The sequence below is a fragment of the Aquarana catesbeiana genome, linkage group LG06 (assembly GCF_042186555.1).
Source record: "Aquarana catesbeiana isolate 2022-GZ linkage group LG06, ASM4218655v1, whole genome shotgun sequence".
In the NCBI taxonomy this organism is placed as follows: domain Eukaryota; kingdom Metazoa; phylum Chordata; class Amphibia; order Anura; family Ranidae; genus Aquarana; species Aquarana catesbeiana.
Window position 1 is genome coordinate 293,879,716 of NC_133329.1, and position 18,476 is coordinate 293,898,191.

At 40.0% G+C, this 18,476-nt stretch overlaps 1 protein-coding gene across 1 annotated transcript in view; it reads right to left on the reverse strand.

The window, feature by feature from the left end:
* The window catches only part of LOC141146828 (voltage-gated delayed rectifier potassium channel KCNH8-like), a 758,049-nt gene that overhangs the window by 291,276 nt on the left and 448,297 nt on the right, over positions 1 to 18,476 (reverse strand). The window contains exon 3 of the mRNA XM_073633462.1: positions 9,462 to 9,596. Coding sequence (XP_073489563.1) covers positions 9,462 to 9,596 — 135 coding nt within the window. The remainder of the gene's footprint in view (positions 1 to 9,461; positions 9,597 to 18,476) is intronic.

Sequence of the window (18,476 nt, forward strand, 5' to 3'; positions counted from 1 at the left end):
TAGCTCTGGCTGTACGTTTAGGGTCATTGTTTTGCTGAAAGGTGAACCTCCACCCCAGTCTTAAGTCTTTTGCTGACTTTAGCAGGTTTTCTTCTAAGATTGCCCTGTATCCGTACTCTGACCAGCTTCCCCGTCCATGCTGAAGAAAAGCATCCCCACAACATGATGCTGACACTACCATGTTTCACAGTGGGGATGGTGGGTTCAGGGCAATGTTAGTTTTCTGCCACACATAATGTTTTGCTTTTAGGCCAAAAAGTTCCATTTTGGTTTCATCTAACCAGAGCACCTTCTTCCACATGTTTGCTGTGTCCCCCACATGGCTTCTCGCAAACTGCAAATGCAACTTCTTATGGCTTTTTCTCAACAATGGTTTTCTTCTTGCCACACTTCCATAAAGGCCAGATTTGTGGAGTGTACGACTAATAGTTGTCCTGTGGACAGATTCTCCCACCTGAGCTGTGAATCTCTGCAGCTCCTCCAGAGATACCATGGGCCTCTTGGCTACTTCTCTGATTAATGCTCTCCTTGCCTAGCCTGTCAGTTTAGGTGGACGGCCATGTCTTGGTAGGTTTGAAGTTTTGCCATACTCTTTCCATTTTTGGATGATGGATTGAACAGTGCTCTGTGAGATGTTCAAAGCTGGGGATATATTTTTTATAACCTAACCCTGCTTTAAACTTCTCCAAAACGTTATCCCTGACCTGTCTGGTGTGTTCCTTGGCCTGCTTGATGCTATTTGTTCACTAAGGTTCTCTAACAAACCTCTGAGGGCTTCACAGAACAGCTGTATTTATACTGAGATTAAATCACACAGAGGTGGGTTCAATTTACTAATTAGGTGACTTCTGAATGCAATTGGTTCCACTAGATTTTAGTTAGGGGTATCAGAGTAAAGGGGGCTGAATACAAATGCACGCCACACTTTTCACATATTTATTGTAAAAAATTGCCTTGAAAAATTATTCATACCCCTTGAATTTTCCACATTTTGTCATCTGTCAAAATGTAGTGAAGCCAATTGCCTTCAAAAGTCACCAAATTAGTAAACAGAGTCCACCTGTGTGTAATTTAATCTCAGTAAAAATACAGCTGTTCTGTGAAAACCACAGAGGTTTGTTAGAGAACCTTAGTGAACAAACAGCATCATGAAGGCTAAGGAACACACCAGACAGGTCAGGGATAAAGTTGTGGAGTAGTTTAAAACAGGGTTAGGTTATAAAAAAATATGCCAAGCTTTGGACATCTCACTGTTCAATCCACCATCCGAAAATGGAAAGAGTATGGCACAACTGCAAACCTACCAAGACATGGCCATCCACCTAAACTGACAGGCTGGGCAAAAAGTGCATTAATCAGAGAAGCAACCAAGAGGCCCATGGTAACTCTGGAGGAGCTGCAGAGATCCACAGCTCAGGTGGGAGAATCTGTCCACAGGACAAGTATCAGTCATGCACTCCACAAATCTGGCCTTTATGGAAGAGTGGCAAGAAAAAGCAATTGTTGAAAGCAAGCCATAAGAAGTCCCATTTGCAGTTTGCGAGATGTCATTTGGGGGACATAGCAAACACGTGGAAGAAGGTGCTCTGATCAGATGAAACCAAAATTTAACTTTTTGGCCTAAAAGCAAAACGCTATGTGTGGCAGAAAACTAGCGCTGCACATCACCCTGAACATACCATCCCCACCGTGAAACATGGTGGTGGCAGCATCATGTTATGGGGATGCTTTTCTTCAGCAGGGACAGGGAAGCTGGTCAGAGTTGATGGGAAGATGGATGAAGCCAAATACAGGGTAAACTTAGAAGAAAACCTGCTAGAGTATGCAAGAGACTGGGATGGAGGTTCACCTTCCAGCAGGACAACAACCCTAAACATACAGCCAGAGCTACAATGGAATGGTTTAGATCAAAGCATATTCATGTGTTAGAATGGCCCAATCAAAGTCCAGACCTAAATCCAATTGAGAATCAGTGGCAAAACTTGAAAATTGCTGTTCATAGACACTCTCCATTTAATCTGACAGAGCTTGAGTTATTTTACAAAGAAGAGTGGGAAAAATCTTCGCTCTCTAGATGTGCAAAGCTAGAGACAGAGACATAGAGGTAGAGACATATCCAAAAAGACTTGCAGCTGTAATTGCAGCGAAAGGTGATTCTACAAAGTATTGACTCGGGGGGCCTGAATACAAATGCATACCACACTTTTCACATATTTATTTGTAAACCATTTGAGAACCATTTATCATTTTCCTTCCACTTCACAATTATGTGCCACTTTGTGTTGGTCTATCACATAAAATCCCAATAAAATACATTTACGTTTTTGGTTGTAACATGACAAAATTTAGAACATTTCAAGGGGTATGATTACCTTTTCAAGCCACTGTAACTGGATACTAACATTTATAAAGGCCTAAAGGTACAAAATATAACAGGGTACTAACATTTATAGGTAAAGTTGATCCAGGAAATATCTGAATGCCTCTTGGGGGATCAGAAAGGGTTTTTTCCCCTGCTGGAGCGAATTGGATCATGCTTTGCTAGCGTTTTTTGCCTTCCTCTGGATCAACTGTGGGTATAGGATTGTGCATATAGGCTTGTATCATTTTTTTTTCCCTTTTATTGGATGATCTATATGGACTTGTGTCTTATTTAAACCAGGCTAACTATGTAAGTTTGGCTGAACAGAATTACAAAAATGGTTCAAAATACTGTTTGGTATTTCAACTGTGTATTTAGCTGCTTGGCTGGAGTTCAGCTTTAATTTTATACTCTGGCAAGTATGCCCTGGACAAAGTGCAGTCCCACTGTGAGCAGGCACTTAAGAGATGATGATTGAAAATGATTGTCCTGCCATGACAGATGAACTAACCAGGGAACTAGACCGTACAGTGACAGGAACAGGCTCAGACATTTACAAGTGTGCTCTATGAAGGAAAGAGATAAGTGCCAAGAGGATTTGATGCAGTCATATCTATGTGCCTTGTCAGCGTAAAAATTGTGTGATTGTCTTCTGTGTATTTTTCATGAAAGCAATAGATCTTCAGCTACAATAAGAAATAGAATTCTTCAGCTGAACCGCTGATCCTTGCACCATCTTAAACATTCAGGAATGGTACACTAGGGAGTCAAGAGCTGCTAATCAGATTACAGATCATACTTGCCAAAGCAACACTGTCCCTTGCAAGTCTATTTTTAATGATACCATTGTATTGATCCCATGGCTGTAGCTGAGCCATGCTATTCACTGCCGCTTTACTGTATTATTAGTACAATCATAACTTCATGATGACAACTTCAGTCCTGTCTTTTCTTTCTTTTAAAACACAGAATTAAGAAGTCCCTTTTTTGTGTGAAAGGTAAGCTAAAGTAAACATAGAATTAACATAATTGCTTTCTATTCAGCTTTTAATCATTAAAGAATGCTAAACTTCTAAATGCATAGAAATAATGTATAATACTGTGTAAATCACAGTAATAATGCATAATGGCTAAGAAGAAAATTGTTTTCTAAATTCTAATTAATATTACTTAACAATAAGACATAGTGGAGGAAGAACGGGGCATTAGGAGAATTACCTGAATGCCTTTTCAAAGAAGTACATGGTGAAAATAAAGACATCCGTTCTTAAAATAGGATTCAGGATAGATAAGCAGTTTATATGTAGGATGATCTGTCTGACCTTTGTATTTTCAACACATACATCATTTTTTTATCTATCATATGAGCAAAAGCTAGCATCTTTGGAGAACTAAAGGTAAAACTGTCTTGTCCTCTATCTTAACAACATTCATCTGAACTTTACATTTTCAAGGTTTGAAGGGTGTCGCCTTTGTAAAGATAAGCTTAAAGTTCTAAACCCAGGGCTGCTATTAGAAATCATGGGGCTCTGTACAGCCTACTTGATAGGGCACCCCCCTCCAAAAATATCAATTGATATTTTCATTAAAATGCTACAGCCGCAATGCTATGCTTCACAGCCATGGCAGAAAGTATACCCCCATCAAACAAGACCAATATAAGTGAATAGCACTGCTCGGCAAGCACCCCGCAACCGTGGTCGCGGTGCACTTGTGCGGGGTTAAAGCAGGCGGTAATATGCCTCCTCACTGGCTGTTAAATGCTCTCTGAAGAGCGATTCAAATGCTGACTGCTCTTCAGAAAGGAAATCACGTTTGAACAGGTTCTAATTTTTTTTAAATTATTTTTTAGAATTTTATATTTTTTGTTTTTGAATTTTTATTAGAAACTTTTTATTTCTTTTTACATTTCTCAACTGCCCTGTTGGGGGGGGGGGGGGGATATTTGGTGAAATACCTGAAAGTCTAGGACCCCTGATGTCATTTTGAGGCAGAAAAAGGAAATGAGGATATAAATTCCCCAATCCCTTTCTCTGCAGCCTCAGCTGCACTGGACAGTGAATGTATGCTTCAGTGGTGAATGGACCAATACCGATCAACTGTGTCCATCTGCAGCAATGTCATTTCGGGACCCTTTGGGTCCAGGGATGCCAAATTTTGGCTGCAGCTAGGGGGCATCTGGGAACCCTTAACTACTGAGTTTGAAGGTCAGGGGACCTATGGTTGCAAATGGGCACAGTGAGGCATGCAAATGGGCACAGTGAGGCTGCAAATGGGCATTGTCGACCCTCTTTTCCACTTACAGTAGCTGCCCATTTCTCACCCTAGGTTTATACTCGAGTCAATACGTTTTCCCAGTTTTTTGTGGTAAAATTAGGTGCCTCGGCTTATATTCAGGTCGGCTTATACTCGAGTATATATGGTAAAAGAGAAAACAAATTCAGCCACCACATCTAATTATAGGTAAACTGTAATATATCAAATTTTTGTTTTGTGTTTAATACCGCTTTAAAGATTACGTTTAGTGAAATACAACACTGTACAAAAGTTTTAGGCAGGCGTGAAAACATTCTGTAAGTTAAAAATGCTTACAGAAATAGAAGTGTTAATGGTTTCTTTTTATCAATTAACAAAATGAAACGTAAATGAACAGAAGAGAAATCCAAATCAAATCAGTATTTGGTGTGACCATCCTTTGCCTTTAAAACAGCATCAATTCTTCAATTCTTTTAGATACACTTGCACACAGTTTTTGAAGGCACTGGGCAGGTAGATTGTTCCACACATTCTGGAGAACTAACCACAGATCTTTTGTGGATGTATGCTGCCTTTTGTGGATGTATGCTGCCTAAAAACCACAGACAATCTGTGGTTAGTTCTCCAAGATGTTTGGAACAACCTACCTACCGAGTTCCAGAAAAGGCAAAGGGTGGTCGCACCAAATATTGATTTGATTTGGATTTCTCTTCTGTTCATTTACTATTTTGTTAATTGATAAAAATAAACTTCAACACGTCTATTTCTGAAAGCATTCTTAATTTACAGCATTTTTTCACACCTGTGTCATGTTCATTGAAATTGTCAGTCCTGCCCCCCTGGATACCCCCACAGTGGAAATCTGTACTTACCGCAATGAAAACTGCTCTATGAATGGAGGAGGTGGACCTTTCATTCATCCACTCGTCATCCATTTATACAGCGCTATTAATTGCAGACCGCAATAGTAAGGCTTTTATGAATGGAGCAGGAAGGATATTCAGCACTTCTGATTAGTGCCTGTGATGGGTCCAGAGGGTATCCGGGGAAGTAGAGGACCGAAGATTTCAACTAACATGGCAGCCACCAGCACAAGGGACAATTTTCATTCAATGTAAGCAACCAGTGTCCGCTCCTCCAACGGCTTCCACCGTGCATCTCCACTCTCTTCCTCCTAAGCGCTAGGCATCCGAAAAGGATCACCTGACATTTTGGTCAACCCAGGAAACAGGTCTCACGACCCACTTCCTGATTGGTGGGGAGGAGATTTAGTGTGAAAATAGCAAATATTCATTCCTTATTGTCACACAACTGGGTGGGCTTCTGTGCCCGGAGCTCAACCTTTTCTGAAGCCTATTAGAGGCTCTGGTTCTAATCACGTGCTTAAAAAAAATACTCCCCCCCACTGGAATCCATGGTCTGGCGCCCTGTAAGTAGACCAGGGGTCCAGACGCATGGATGGAGTGCCACTGACAGTGACAGAGCATATTATTTTAGCACTGATTACTGTACAAATGTCACTGGTCCCCAAAAAATATCAAAAGTGTCAGTTATTTGTCTGATTTGTCCGCCGCAATATCGCAGTCCCACTATAAGTCGCTGATCGCCGCCAATAGTAAAAAAAATAAAATGGAATTACAAACAGAATTTGAAATACCACTTACTAACTTCTACAAGTATTTACAACTGCCACACGCACTGCAAACACAATGGAATTGCAAACAGAATTTGACATACCACGTACTAACTTCTACAATTATTTACAACTGCGACACGCACTGCAAACACAATCAAGGCAAACAATGTTTCGTTTGACAGACCACTCACTGAAACAGGGGATCTTAATGGAAGGCGAAAATAAAGGTATGATCTCTAGATATTATAACATGATTCTTAATGCAATTCAAGATCCCGCCAGCCTACCTTGCAGGAGTAAATGGAAGGAGGATGTGGGGACCATGAATGGGGAGATGTGGAATCTTTGCCTCGCCTCTGCCCCCCCTGGTCTCAGTATCAGCCTCTCAAAAACTATCTCATCTCTATCCTCTCAAAAACTATCTCATCTCTATCTGCTGCATCGTGCATACAGGACTCCGGCACGACTCCACAAATGGGGAATACGTGACACATCCCTCTGCCCAAAATGTCTGAGGGACAATGGCGACCTCATACACATGCTCTGGAAGTGCCCCAAACTCTTCCGCTATTGGAAGGAAGTCCTAGACACAATTTCTCAGGTTTATACTATCACCATACCATGAATCCCTACAGTATGCCTACTGGGTGCCCTGGATGAGGAGATACTATCCCCATCAATGAACACGGCGATCCTTCGTCTGCTATATGTTGCCCATAAATTAATCGCACAACTTTGGATAACACCCAGGGTTCCCACTAGGCGATAATGGGTTGAACAGGTTAATAGACTGTTGATAAGAGAAAAATTAACATATCAGCACAGAAATCCACTGCGCAAATTCTATGCAGTGTGGCAGGCTTGATTGGAGGTCCCGGGGTTGGCACCGCATCAATTAGTTAAAGATAGACTTTTACAGGGATAAAAAACTAAAAGATGACACTTTAACTACTTCAGCCCCAGACCATTTGGCTGGCAAAAGACCAGAGCACTTTTTGCAATCCGGCGCTGCGTCGCTTTAACTGACAATTGCGCGGTCGTGCGAAGTGGCTCCCAAACAAAATTGACGTCCTTTTTTTCTCAGAAATAGAGCTTTCTTTTGGTGGTATTTGGTACCTCTGCGGTTTTTATTTTTTGCACTATAAACAAAAAAATAGCGACAATTTTGCTATAATAAATATCCCCAAAAAATCCCCCAAAAATATATAAAAAAAACTTTTTTTTCCCTCAGTTCAAGCCGATACGTATTCTTCTACATATTTTTGGTAAAAAAAAATCACAATAAGCGTTTATTGATTGGATTGCGCAAAAGTTATAGCGTCTACAAAATAGGGGATAGTTTTATGGCATTTTTTTAAATAATTTTTTTACTAGTAATGGCAGCAATCAGCGATTTTTATCATGACTGCGACATTATGGCAGACAGATAGAACACTTTTGACGCTATTTTGGGACTGTTCACATTTATACAGCGATCAGCATGATTAAAAATGCATTGATTACTGTGTAAATGTGACTGGCAGTGAAGGGGTTAACCACTAGGGGGCGCTGTAGGGGTTAAGTGTGTACTAGGGAGTGATTCTAACTGTGGGGGGGCATGGCTATGTGTGACATGACACTGATCACCGCTCCCGATTACAGGGAGCTGTGATCAGTGTCCTGTCACTAGGCATAATGGGGAAATGCTTGGGTATCCCCGCGGACATTGAGTCCGCGGGACCTGTGATCACACTCACAGGGCTTGCGGTGCTGTGCGCGCCCGCAAGCCGCTTCTTAAAGGGCAACGTACAGGTACGTTAATATGCCTGTACGTGCCCTTCTGCCGACTTATTTCGGCGTGAGCCAGTTGGCAAGAGGTTAAATAGCTGAAAGGAGCATTGATTCCAGTAGTACTGATGACATTGATGGGTCAAGTAAAATGTTTGGAAGTGGCGTGTCTCCAGGGCCCTGGGGACATGCAGAATCCGTTAAGAATATTTAACTGTTCTATTTAGTTTTTATTATGTTGGGTTTTTTTGTTATTTTGAATTGGCTTTTTTCTTTAATTAGCTCTACCTATGATGCTTTTCTCATGTATCATTTATATCATTTCAGTTATCTGAAACACATTCAATGTAGAATTCAATGTTTAACAGAGCAAAGTGCGATAACAACTGTTTTATATTGTATTCTGTAATATCCTGTATGATATGTATATGGCACATTGAACAACAAAATAAAAACTTTTTTTTCTGAAAAAAAGAAAAAAAAAAAAAAAAAAAAAGAAAAAATAAATAAATAAAAATACCCCATAGTTTGTAGAAGCTATAACTTTTGTGCAAACCAATCAATATATGCACATTGGGATTTTTTTTTACCAATAACATGTAGCAGAATACATACTGGCCTAAATTGATGAAGTCATTTGATTTTTTACATTTTTTTATTGGGTATGTTTTATAGCAGAAAGTAAAAAATATTGTTTTTTTTTTTTTTCAAAATTGTCGGTCTTCTTTTGTTTATAGTGCAAAAAATAAAAAACGCAGAGGTGATCAAATCAATACCACCAAAAGAAATCTTTATTTGTGGGGGAAACAGGACAAAAATGTTATTTGGGTACAGCAAGGCATGACCGTGCAATTGTCAGTTAAAACAACGCAGTGCCATATCGCAAAAAACGGCCTGGTCAGGAAAGGGGTAAAACCTTCCAGAGCTCAACTGGTTAATGAAAGGAATGCATTAAGGTAAAAAACTTTTTAATCTTTAGTTTCACTTTAAGTCTTGCCCCATGGCAGAGCTTGCATATAAACTTGTTAGGCGTTATTTCCATTAATGTTACAAGGAGCAGAAAAGTATGGAGTACAAATTAGGAAGAGTAAAAAGTTGAGGAATAAACCTGCACAAAAACAAGGTAACAAGATTCGAATGGGTTTTCTCTGCGTTTCCACTGCATCTTAATCTTTCTTCACTAGGTTTAAAACTGAACCTGCCACTCTCCTTCAACTTGCCCTCCTAATAAATCCATAGCAAACAGGATAGGCAAAGCAGCTCAAGATGGCGTAACATGCTTGAAAAAATACACCCGCAAGTCTGAAAGAGTCAAATACAGAGACATTCTTACTTACTATCCTTTTGCAACATTCTAGTTGATAATACATAACAAGTATTTAATGAATAATAAGTAAATACATATAACATTTGTATCTGCAGTATGTTTCTGTCTCTCACCTGTGGGTTTGAAGTTGTCTGATGACAGATTACTTTTGGTGTTTGAGATGTCTTTGTGGGAAGCCAAAAAAAGGACCACTTCACCCTTCTCATTTTTTATCGGAACTATATCAAGGAGGCACCAGAATGAACCACCTGCAAAAAAAGTATTATAGAACAGTTACTCCTTAAAGTGTCATTAAACCCACGTCATTAAAACTTTCAAAAAATGTTGCATTCATGCTGTTCATACTCACACAGTCACTATGGGATTCATTTTTTCTATTCTGCAAAAAACCTGGTTGATCCTGCTGGTCTCTGTCTCCCCTTTCTGTCTATTTCCCCACTGCAGTTGGGGATTTTGCAGAGCAGTGTTGGCAGCTAGTGCACATGCTTAGTTTTCAGTGTATTTCTACCCCGAGTATTTCCTCTCTATCACTTCTGAGTGTATACACAGTGGTAAATGACAGCCCACTTTCTGTCCACTAACCAGTTAAACACAATAGGGGTGGGATATTACATGTAGATTGATGGAGGCTTTACCTTACTGTTATTCTAATGCTGGCCATACACTATATGAAAAATCGTCCAAAATTCGGTCATTTAGACAGTTTGTTCGTTTTTCGGCCAGTTAATGGGCACAAAATCGATAATCGTTGTGACGTTTTTGAGCCGAAAAGACGAAGGACAAGTTTGGAAATTTTCTGCCGAACGAACGATAAATTGAAAGGTTAATGTGTTTCCCGTCTGAACTGTCTGCACTAGGTATATAAAAAGAACAAACAAAAAATGCATTCATTTATGTCCACTTAAAGATTTATCGGTCATTACATGATGGCACTATTGTTTGCGCTCACGGTCGAATGTTTGTTTTTCAAAAATGGGTTTGGTCGATTTTTCGTAAAGTGTATGGCCAGCATAAGACACAGGCTGGATGGGCGTGGCACAGCCTGGGACTGGCAGAAATCCTCCATGCCATGTTATTGCCAAAGAATAATAAAGATTTAATTTCAAAAATATATTTGTATGACAATTTAAAACAGTTTATTGAATTAATCATTTATTTTTACTCTGCATTCCAAAGGCTGTTTTTTTATGTTATTTATTTTGAACATGTGACCAGTAGCAGAGAATTAGAAGCTCCTAATGCTACTGTTTCCCTGGGAAAGACAGACTGGGAAAGATCTGGGCCATGTGACAACTGGATATCGATTGGGAAAAAAGTCATCTCAATTTTTTAAATTTTTTTATTAAAGTTATTACAGTGCCATCATACACATACCAAAATAGAAGGGATAATGTAAATTAAATAGTGTATCACTTTAAGTACAAAACTGTAAACCTATATGTGAACGTCATATAGGACCTTAGAGCTCAAATAAATACTTAAACTAAAAATACATACAACAAAGATATTGTTGCAAATAAGAAAGCCAAGGGCTACATTGTGACAGACAGTATATCTGTATACAACATCTATCTTTTTATTTATCGAGATTAAAATATATATATATATATATATATATATATATATATACATATATATTTGTATACATTTCTATAGTGGTGTCAATGGAAACTTGTGGGTTTTCTACAGGGGTAAATAAAATACATCTGGAAGCTCACAGCCAAATCTCTGATGTAACCAGTAGTGTGCTGGAATCTCCCTGTTTGGATCACAAGCAGAAAAAAAGATTTGAAAGAGGGTCCACTTTAAGCTAGCCATACAGTACATAGACAGAAAATACTGCACATTCAATACAAACATTTCCAGAGTAATCAAGAAGTATTGTCTTTGTGTATTGAGTGTGAATGATGATATCACCATGGCAATCAGCCTCAGACGTGTTCCCCGTCAGAAGGGTTAGATTTTTTCGTCTAGATTTATATACACCTTTTCTGATTCAGAAGAAAAAAATATGTACGGTATAACCTTATGCTATCAGTGTCTTGAAAGTGATCATACACCCTTGTAGAAGCCTACTGCAATGACTGAGCTCAGGTGATACACACATTTACCTGTTTATCTGTAACCCACAGATCAAAGGGTATTTCTGACTTTCCAGAAGGCAGGGAGCAAGGATCTGGGGTCACACACTGCACAGCACAGAGCAGACAGCTGAGTGTAATCTGACACCTGAGTGGAGGGAATGGACAAACACAGGGGTAGATTTACTAAAACTGGTGCACTCACAATCTTGGCGCAACTGTGCATGGTAACAGCTTCTAACTTCAGCTTGTTCAAGTAAGCTTTGGCAATAAAACCTGAAAGCTGATTGGTGTCTATGCAGAGTTGCATCAGATTTTGCATTCTCCAGTTTTAGTAAATAAAAGTTCAAATCTCTTCATGTATAATCCAACCTAATGGCAGAATACTGTTATTTCTGTATATGGCATGGCTTGCTAAATCTTGAGCTGAATTTGCCTTAGTAACCCATAGCAGATATCAGAAATCTTGTGCTAAATCAGTAATTCCAAAAAAAGTTAGTTGATGCCTAATCTGTTGCAGAAAAGCTACTGTATGTATAATGTATAGTAGTAGTGTGGGAGCACAGATTTGAATGCTGATGGGATATATTTACACATTGTTCTACATTTAATAAGCAGTGTATGTGTTTTTCTACCTATGTTATTTACTGAGTCAGTTTCACTATAACTGAACTGTTTGTTTTTTACAAAAATATAATTTTCCATCTATGTCTACCGTTGCTCGCTGTCTTTCAGAGATCCATTAAAAATGTGATTTCTGTTTTGCCTAATAGATAGTTATAAGTACATTTTAAAGTAAAAAAAAAAAAAAAATGTTCACATATTTTTAATTGTCAACTGTCTGCTTGTGAAGCCTTTTCCTTTTCTGTGCAACTGGTCATTGGTCATATCAGTGTCCTCAACATTATGCGGTTGATTCGCACAATGCCACACATCTCATAATTAATTATTTTTCCAAATATTCACTGTACCACCTCCTGACACATTCCTGAACTCTGATAGTACCACATCATATTTTCCAGTGTCTACAACTGCAACATCATACTGTTATTGAGATATTCAGGGAGACAGCAGATTTGATTTTTTTGTCCATGCAATCCCACTATCAACCTTGTTGGAAATTTCCACTGGTGTGCAGGGGATAATGGCAATTTAATATACAAAAGGATAAGGGGTATTAAAGCACAATATGTGTTCTGCTTCTCATAAAAGACATTTATCCTGTCTTGTCAAGAGCGTGTCCCAAATAGACATTACTCACTGTGTCTAAGGTAATAAATCATAAACAGACAATTATTCAGAACATTCTCTACACTAGGTTCCTGTAAAACATTACTGTTTAGAACCTGAAATCTGTGACTGAGAACAAAGTAGGTACAAATATGGTCATTAGTCATGACTGCTTCTATTTAATCAAACTTCAATAACTCTAGGTACTTCATACCATTTCATCTAACTTACTAATGCATTTCATTCACAGCAGAACCTATTTCTAAAATTCAGCTCCCTCCTAGGTATGAAATTTGGAAAGTTGCAGGAAATCAATAAATTTCATGTTCTCCCTAGAATAATATATATGTAACAACAGCATTCCATTATTTCAGTTTGCCTGTGTATAAAAATACTGAACGGTATTATGTGCTACTTTCTATTATTCTGCTGGTCACGTAAACAAAGGATTGACATTGGGACACTGTGTTTTGCATTACTGAAGCCCTTCTATGGTACAGATATGCATAGAACTTCTTCTGGGCTCACTGGCAATGTAACATGCCAATGGATTTGGTATGTAGGATATTAGGTATCGATACTGAGCACCCCAGCATGTTACAGTAGAGTGCACGGTAAGGTGGAGCCTATGGCTGTACTCAAAGTGACACCTACAAGTAAAAAAAAATTGTTGGGCTGTTGTTATGCAGACCTTCTGGAATGAATATTTCTCAGTCCTTAACCTGGAACAGTTATGAAGATCAGGAATATCAGAGAAAGGTAAACATTACTATCTGCATGCTTGTGGGCGGAGTTTACTGTGGAGACCTGAAGAGGCGAAGTACTCATGTTCTTGTAGGCTGCCAGAGATATATGCCTAAACAGGGTATGGCGTTAAGGCAGCACTCTTCGGTATGAGCAACACTTCTCCTGAGTGACGGGTGAAAGACAGACAAGATTGACTTGTCAGGCTCTAGTAGACTTCAATAAAATTGTGGCTGTCTGCACACAGACACTGACTCTCTTTTGCATGAATGTGAATATGTTGAGTAAAAGATGGCTTCAGTTCCTACTCTCCACCTGTAGAGAACTCCTCGCTCTTCTTGGGGCTTAATCATTGAGGTCTCTGCGATTCAGCTCAGAAAAGGATGAAACGCGTCTGAGGAGTTCTCCACAGGTGGAGAACAGGAGCTGAAGCCATCTTTTACTAAGATTATTCATATTCATGCAACAGGGAGTCAGTGTCTGTGCGCAGATGGCCATCATTTTGTTGATAATTTCCTCTCTGGTTTATATACAAGGAGCAACCGACTTCTCTTCTGTTGTATTTAAAGGCCACCAGTAGGGGGTGGCACCATGAAAACCCAGGAAACTGGGCAGCAAAGTTAACTCTTTTCTATCCTGGAGGCACCACCAGATACACTTAATTGTATAACGTAACGGTGCAATAATTGTAGCACATTGCAGTACAACACAGACAAAAACAATATAAGGCACCTGCCTACATACTTTTTCCAGATCAGTGACTTAACGTACTCAAGAGGGCCATTGTGGCAGCTAGGTAATTAGCGTTTTCAAGAGAGCAGCAATTGCAGCTTTCATGCTTCACTCATAATAAGCATAGAAATAAATGAAAATATGAAATAGAGTGGATAATTAGGAACCATTACTATTATATGGTTGCAGAAGATGCTCAGTTTAGAGTATATGCTATACATGTATAAACAGAGATAAGACCTGCCATGTCTTTTTGCCACCTTTCCACTTCATGTTTTATATTTAGATTATTGTTTGCCATAGAAGAAATATTACACATCTATTCAATCACTATCCACAATCTACTTCAGCCTCTCTCAGCCAGAGGTTGCTAGGGGTTCCTTAGGCAATTAGCAATTTCTGCCTCTCCGATAAGATACTAGTGATAGCAATGATCTTTTTGGATATCTGTAAAGGGGGATTCTTCCCAATAATCACAATTGTAAGGAACATTTGTCCCACTGACCATCATGCTAATATACCATTAATTGTATGTAGCACCTTCCTAGATAGGTGCTAGGATTAGATAGATTTAGTGCTGGCTCACTGTGTTCAGTGGAGCTGTGTGTGTCTTTGTTAGGTAAATTTAGCTTGTCTCACTGTAGCCAGTGTGGCTGCATTTGTTGTTGTCAGGCAAATCTAGCCGTGCTCACTGTATCCAGTGCAGCTGATTAATTAGGTCAGTTCAGTGTTCTCAGCTGCTGCTAGTCTGATAGCTCTGAATTCTCTGGATGGCAGTAGGAATATTTATGAAGCCCTGGCCAATCCCAGGGGTCAGGGCCCTGAAGACTGCTGGGTAACTGCATAAATATTCTGAGAGACTGAGCTTCTGGTCTTCTGCAGAGGATCAGTCCAGCCTGGAGGGCTACTGCCCTCCAGGGCAACACTGCCATGTGTTTGCTTGGATGCTGAAGCTATCAAGAGCTGACCGAAGTGCTGTTTGATGAAGATCTAGTATGGTATCACTGAAGTTGGATGGAGGCAACCAATTATCCCCAGACATTCTGTGAGTACAGACTGCTGTGAGAGATCTTATTTTTGTTGCTGCCACCCCTCTTGTGCTAGAGAGTCAGCTGCGTGTTTGTCCAAAGAGGACATCAGCTGGAGTCCTGAATGGCTTAGTCTATCTAGTTCTCTGTGAAGGGATTCTGCTCTGTGGGTCTAAAGAAAGAAGTCTGCTGGTAAAGCAGTAGTAATCTTATGGAAAAAAATAATAATCACATAGGGGAGTCTACCACCACTTTAAATGCTTCTATTACAAGCCAAGTCCACAGTTTGCTTTATGTGTAGCGGTATGTTCACCACTTGGTTACTAGCAATCCACCAATCACCCTGCTGCCAGACCCCCATCTATCAGTTAAGACAATGAACAGTCTTTTGCACACTTTTGTTACGTTTATTGCAGGATACAACTTGGGTGGGATAAAGGAAGATATGAGATGCTCATAGCATTTAGTACATTGTAACACATTATTCAGTGTCCTTGGCCTTGCAAATTGATGCACACCTTGCACCCCCAGTATCCTTCCTCTGGATAACTTCTCTGCAGACTGTTGCTCCTTCTCTTCTTGTACAAATCCTTCACTGCAAAACTACTGAAATACTATTTCTTCACTTCCATTGGGACAAAAAAGAATCACTCTAAATAATTACACCTTACAGACCATAATGGTATTGCCTCAGCGAATCAAGGAGCCAGAGGCCTACACAACCTCTCCCCGATGGCTCAATGAATCAGACAGCCACACAGTCTTTTGGAAAGTATTACCAATGCGCTTAACCAGACCAGAGATACAGGGTACCTCCCCCCGACGGCCAGCCTTCTGTCATCCTTTGCATAGAAACACTCAGACTGGAAGAGGACCAGGCAGCTTTAAGAGCCAGTCAAGTTTTGCTGCATGCATGTGTAATAACAAGGAACATGCTAATTGGAAGAAAGAGCAAAGTGAACAGACCTGATGATGTAGTAGTGTGTTTTTTCTCTTTCAATGTCAAATCAGGATACAAGGGAAATTTTACATCAATGTATTCTATAATTCTAACAGAGAAAGTGGTGTCAGTCTGATTGCTACGCGCTCTAGCAGAGGTGTATGGCTCACCAATATTTAAAATCCATAACACAGGTTACATATTTGTATTTCAAATGTGTAACTGTTTGCCTGGAATTCAGCTTGAGGTTTACAATTTAAGGCCACATAACTGGTGGTATAGGCCAGGGGTAGGCAACCTGGGGCCCTCCAGCTGTTGTGGAACTACATTCCCCATGAGGCATTGCAAGGCTGGCAGTTACAATTGCGCCCAGAGGCATGATGGGACTTGTAGTTCTGCAACAGCTGGAGGGCCCCAGGTTGCCTACCCCTGGTATAAGCTTTGATAAAACAAGGTAATACACACAGAGTGTTAAATAAATATTTAGCATCATAAATGATGGCTCAACAGCAAAGTGATTGAGTGAGCATGTAAGCGGGTGTAGGGTGTAGCGGCTTCACAGAGGGAATCACACGTACTGACTTTATAAACCAGCCAACGTTTATTACCAGAGAGACGGCAGTAGAGTATTTACAGCAGTAATGCAAGTAGTTTCACTCCAAGCATGGAGGCATAGATACACAGCACAGTCACTTCTGATGTAAGCGGTAGTTGTATTCGTCAGCACTATCGTCACTTTCCACTGACTGACACAGTATAAACCCAAGCACACAACGCGTATCTGTAGAGGCTGATATTCACACACATTACCCGGTAACAGCGGTATTCCTTCAGCAGATGGATATAGGCATCTGATACACTTGTCCCTCCCTCACAGCGAGGACACCGGATTTATTATCCTCAATGGGGAGTCGTCTTTCATCCAACCAGGATTGCTGATACAGGACTCCGTAAGAACCCTGAGCTATACCTCACAGGCTGGAACACTCTCCCTATCTTCTCCTATCTTCTTCCTGACAAGCATGTTCTCTCCCCCGTCTATGTACACACGTGAACTAAACTAAACGTGGCTGGGCTTTCTTGTATCAAGTATCCACCCAAAAATGGCCGACCAAATCTCTCGAGATTTGCTTGTCCTATCAGGAAACCAGGCTTCTCCAAAATGGTGCTGGAGACAATATAGAGTCCAAACAGCTCTGAACATATGTGCACATAAACATATCAAATAGGCATTGAAAATGAGAATATACACTTTCTAACCCACTATCTCTAGCTGCCAACTAGGCTGCCCTGCACCACAGCTGCCTACAAGCAGCTAGAACTTCTCCAAGGTTCCATCGATCTTTTATCAGGGCTTGAAATAGCTGTCTTTTTTAAAAAGAATTGTATTTTTTAGACTGCAGGTCATAAATTGGATACTTTTTTTACTGTTGTATTATGAACAAAAACTAAAGATAAAGTATAATGCATTTCTAGTGAGCAAAAATATACTCGGTTTTACAGTGTTCACCCTAAAGTAATTTTTTAAATGACTTGTTCTTCCATATTTTTGCTTTTATGTTAAATACAGAGTTTTGTATATTAACTACTAGTAGATCAAACTCTGTATTTGACTTAGCCTCCTTTAATCTCCCTGCTTACTGGAAACATGTAGGATGCCACTGCTGAGAATTTGTTTTGAAAATGCAATGTGCTTGAATGGCATACCAAGCCTCCGTATACCCGCAGTCTGTGTTCTGGGCATTCATCCTTGGGTGCAGACAGCCCTAAAAGTTAGTACCACTCGGTGCACTGTCTGGCCCCTTCCAGCCACAGACACTGTCAGGTTCTCTTAGAGTTTAAAGGCTGTTGGTAGAGAGGTTAGACAGTGCACTTGTGCCTCCTGCTTGCACCAAGACCCCGGGACCTCATACAACAGGGCTAAATGCCCAGCATGAATGAGGCATAAGAAGTTCTGACTTCTCCCTAACTTTGCACACTTATTCTGAGTCAGTAATTTGGAAACCAACGAAGACAAGCGAGTTGATTTACTAAAGGCATACAGGGGTTGATTTATGAAAGGCAAATAGGCTGCGCGCTTTGCAAAGTGCAGTTGCAGTGCAGTTGCTCCAGAGCTTAGTAAATGAGGTAAGGCTTTACTTTGTATCCATGTTTGCACATGATTGGATGATTGAAGTCAGCAAAGCTTCTGCTTATTTACTAAGCTCTGAAGCAACTGCACTTTGCAAAGTGCACAGTCTTTAGTAAATCAACCCCATAGCCTGTGCACTTTGCAAGTGCAATAGCACTCATTTTCTGCAGAGCTTTGTGAATGTGGTGAAGCTTCACTTTGTAAAAATTATCCAATCAGGTGCAAAGAAAATAGGAAAAACT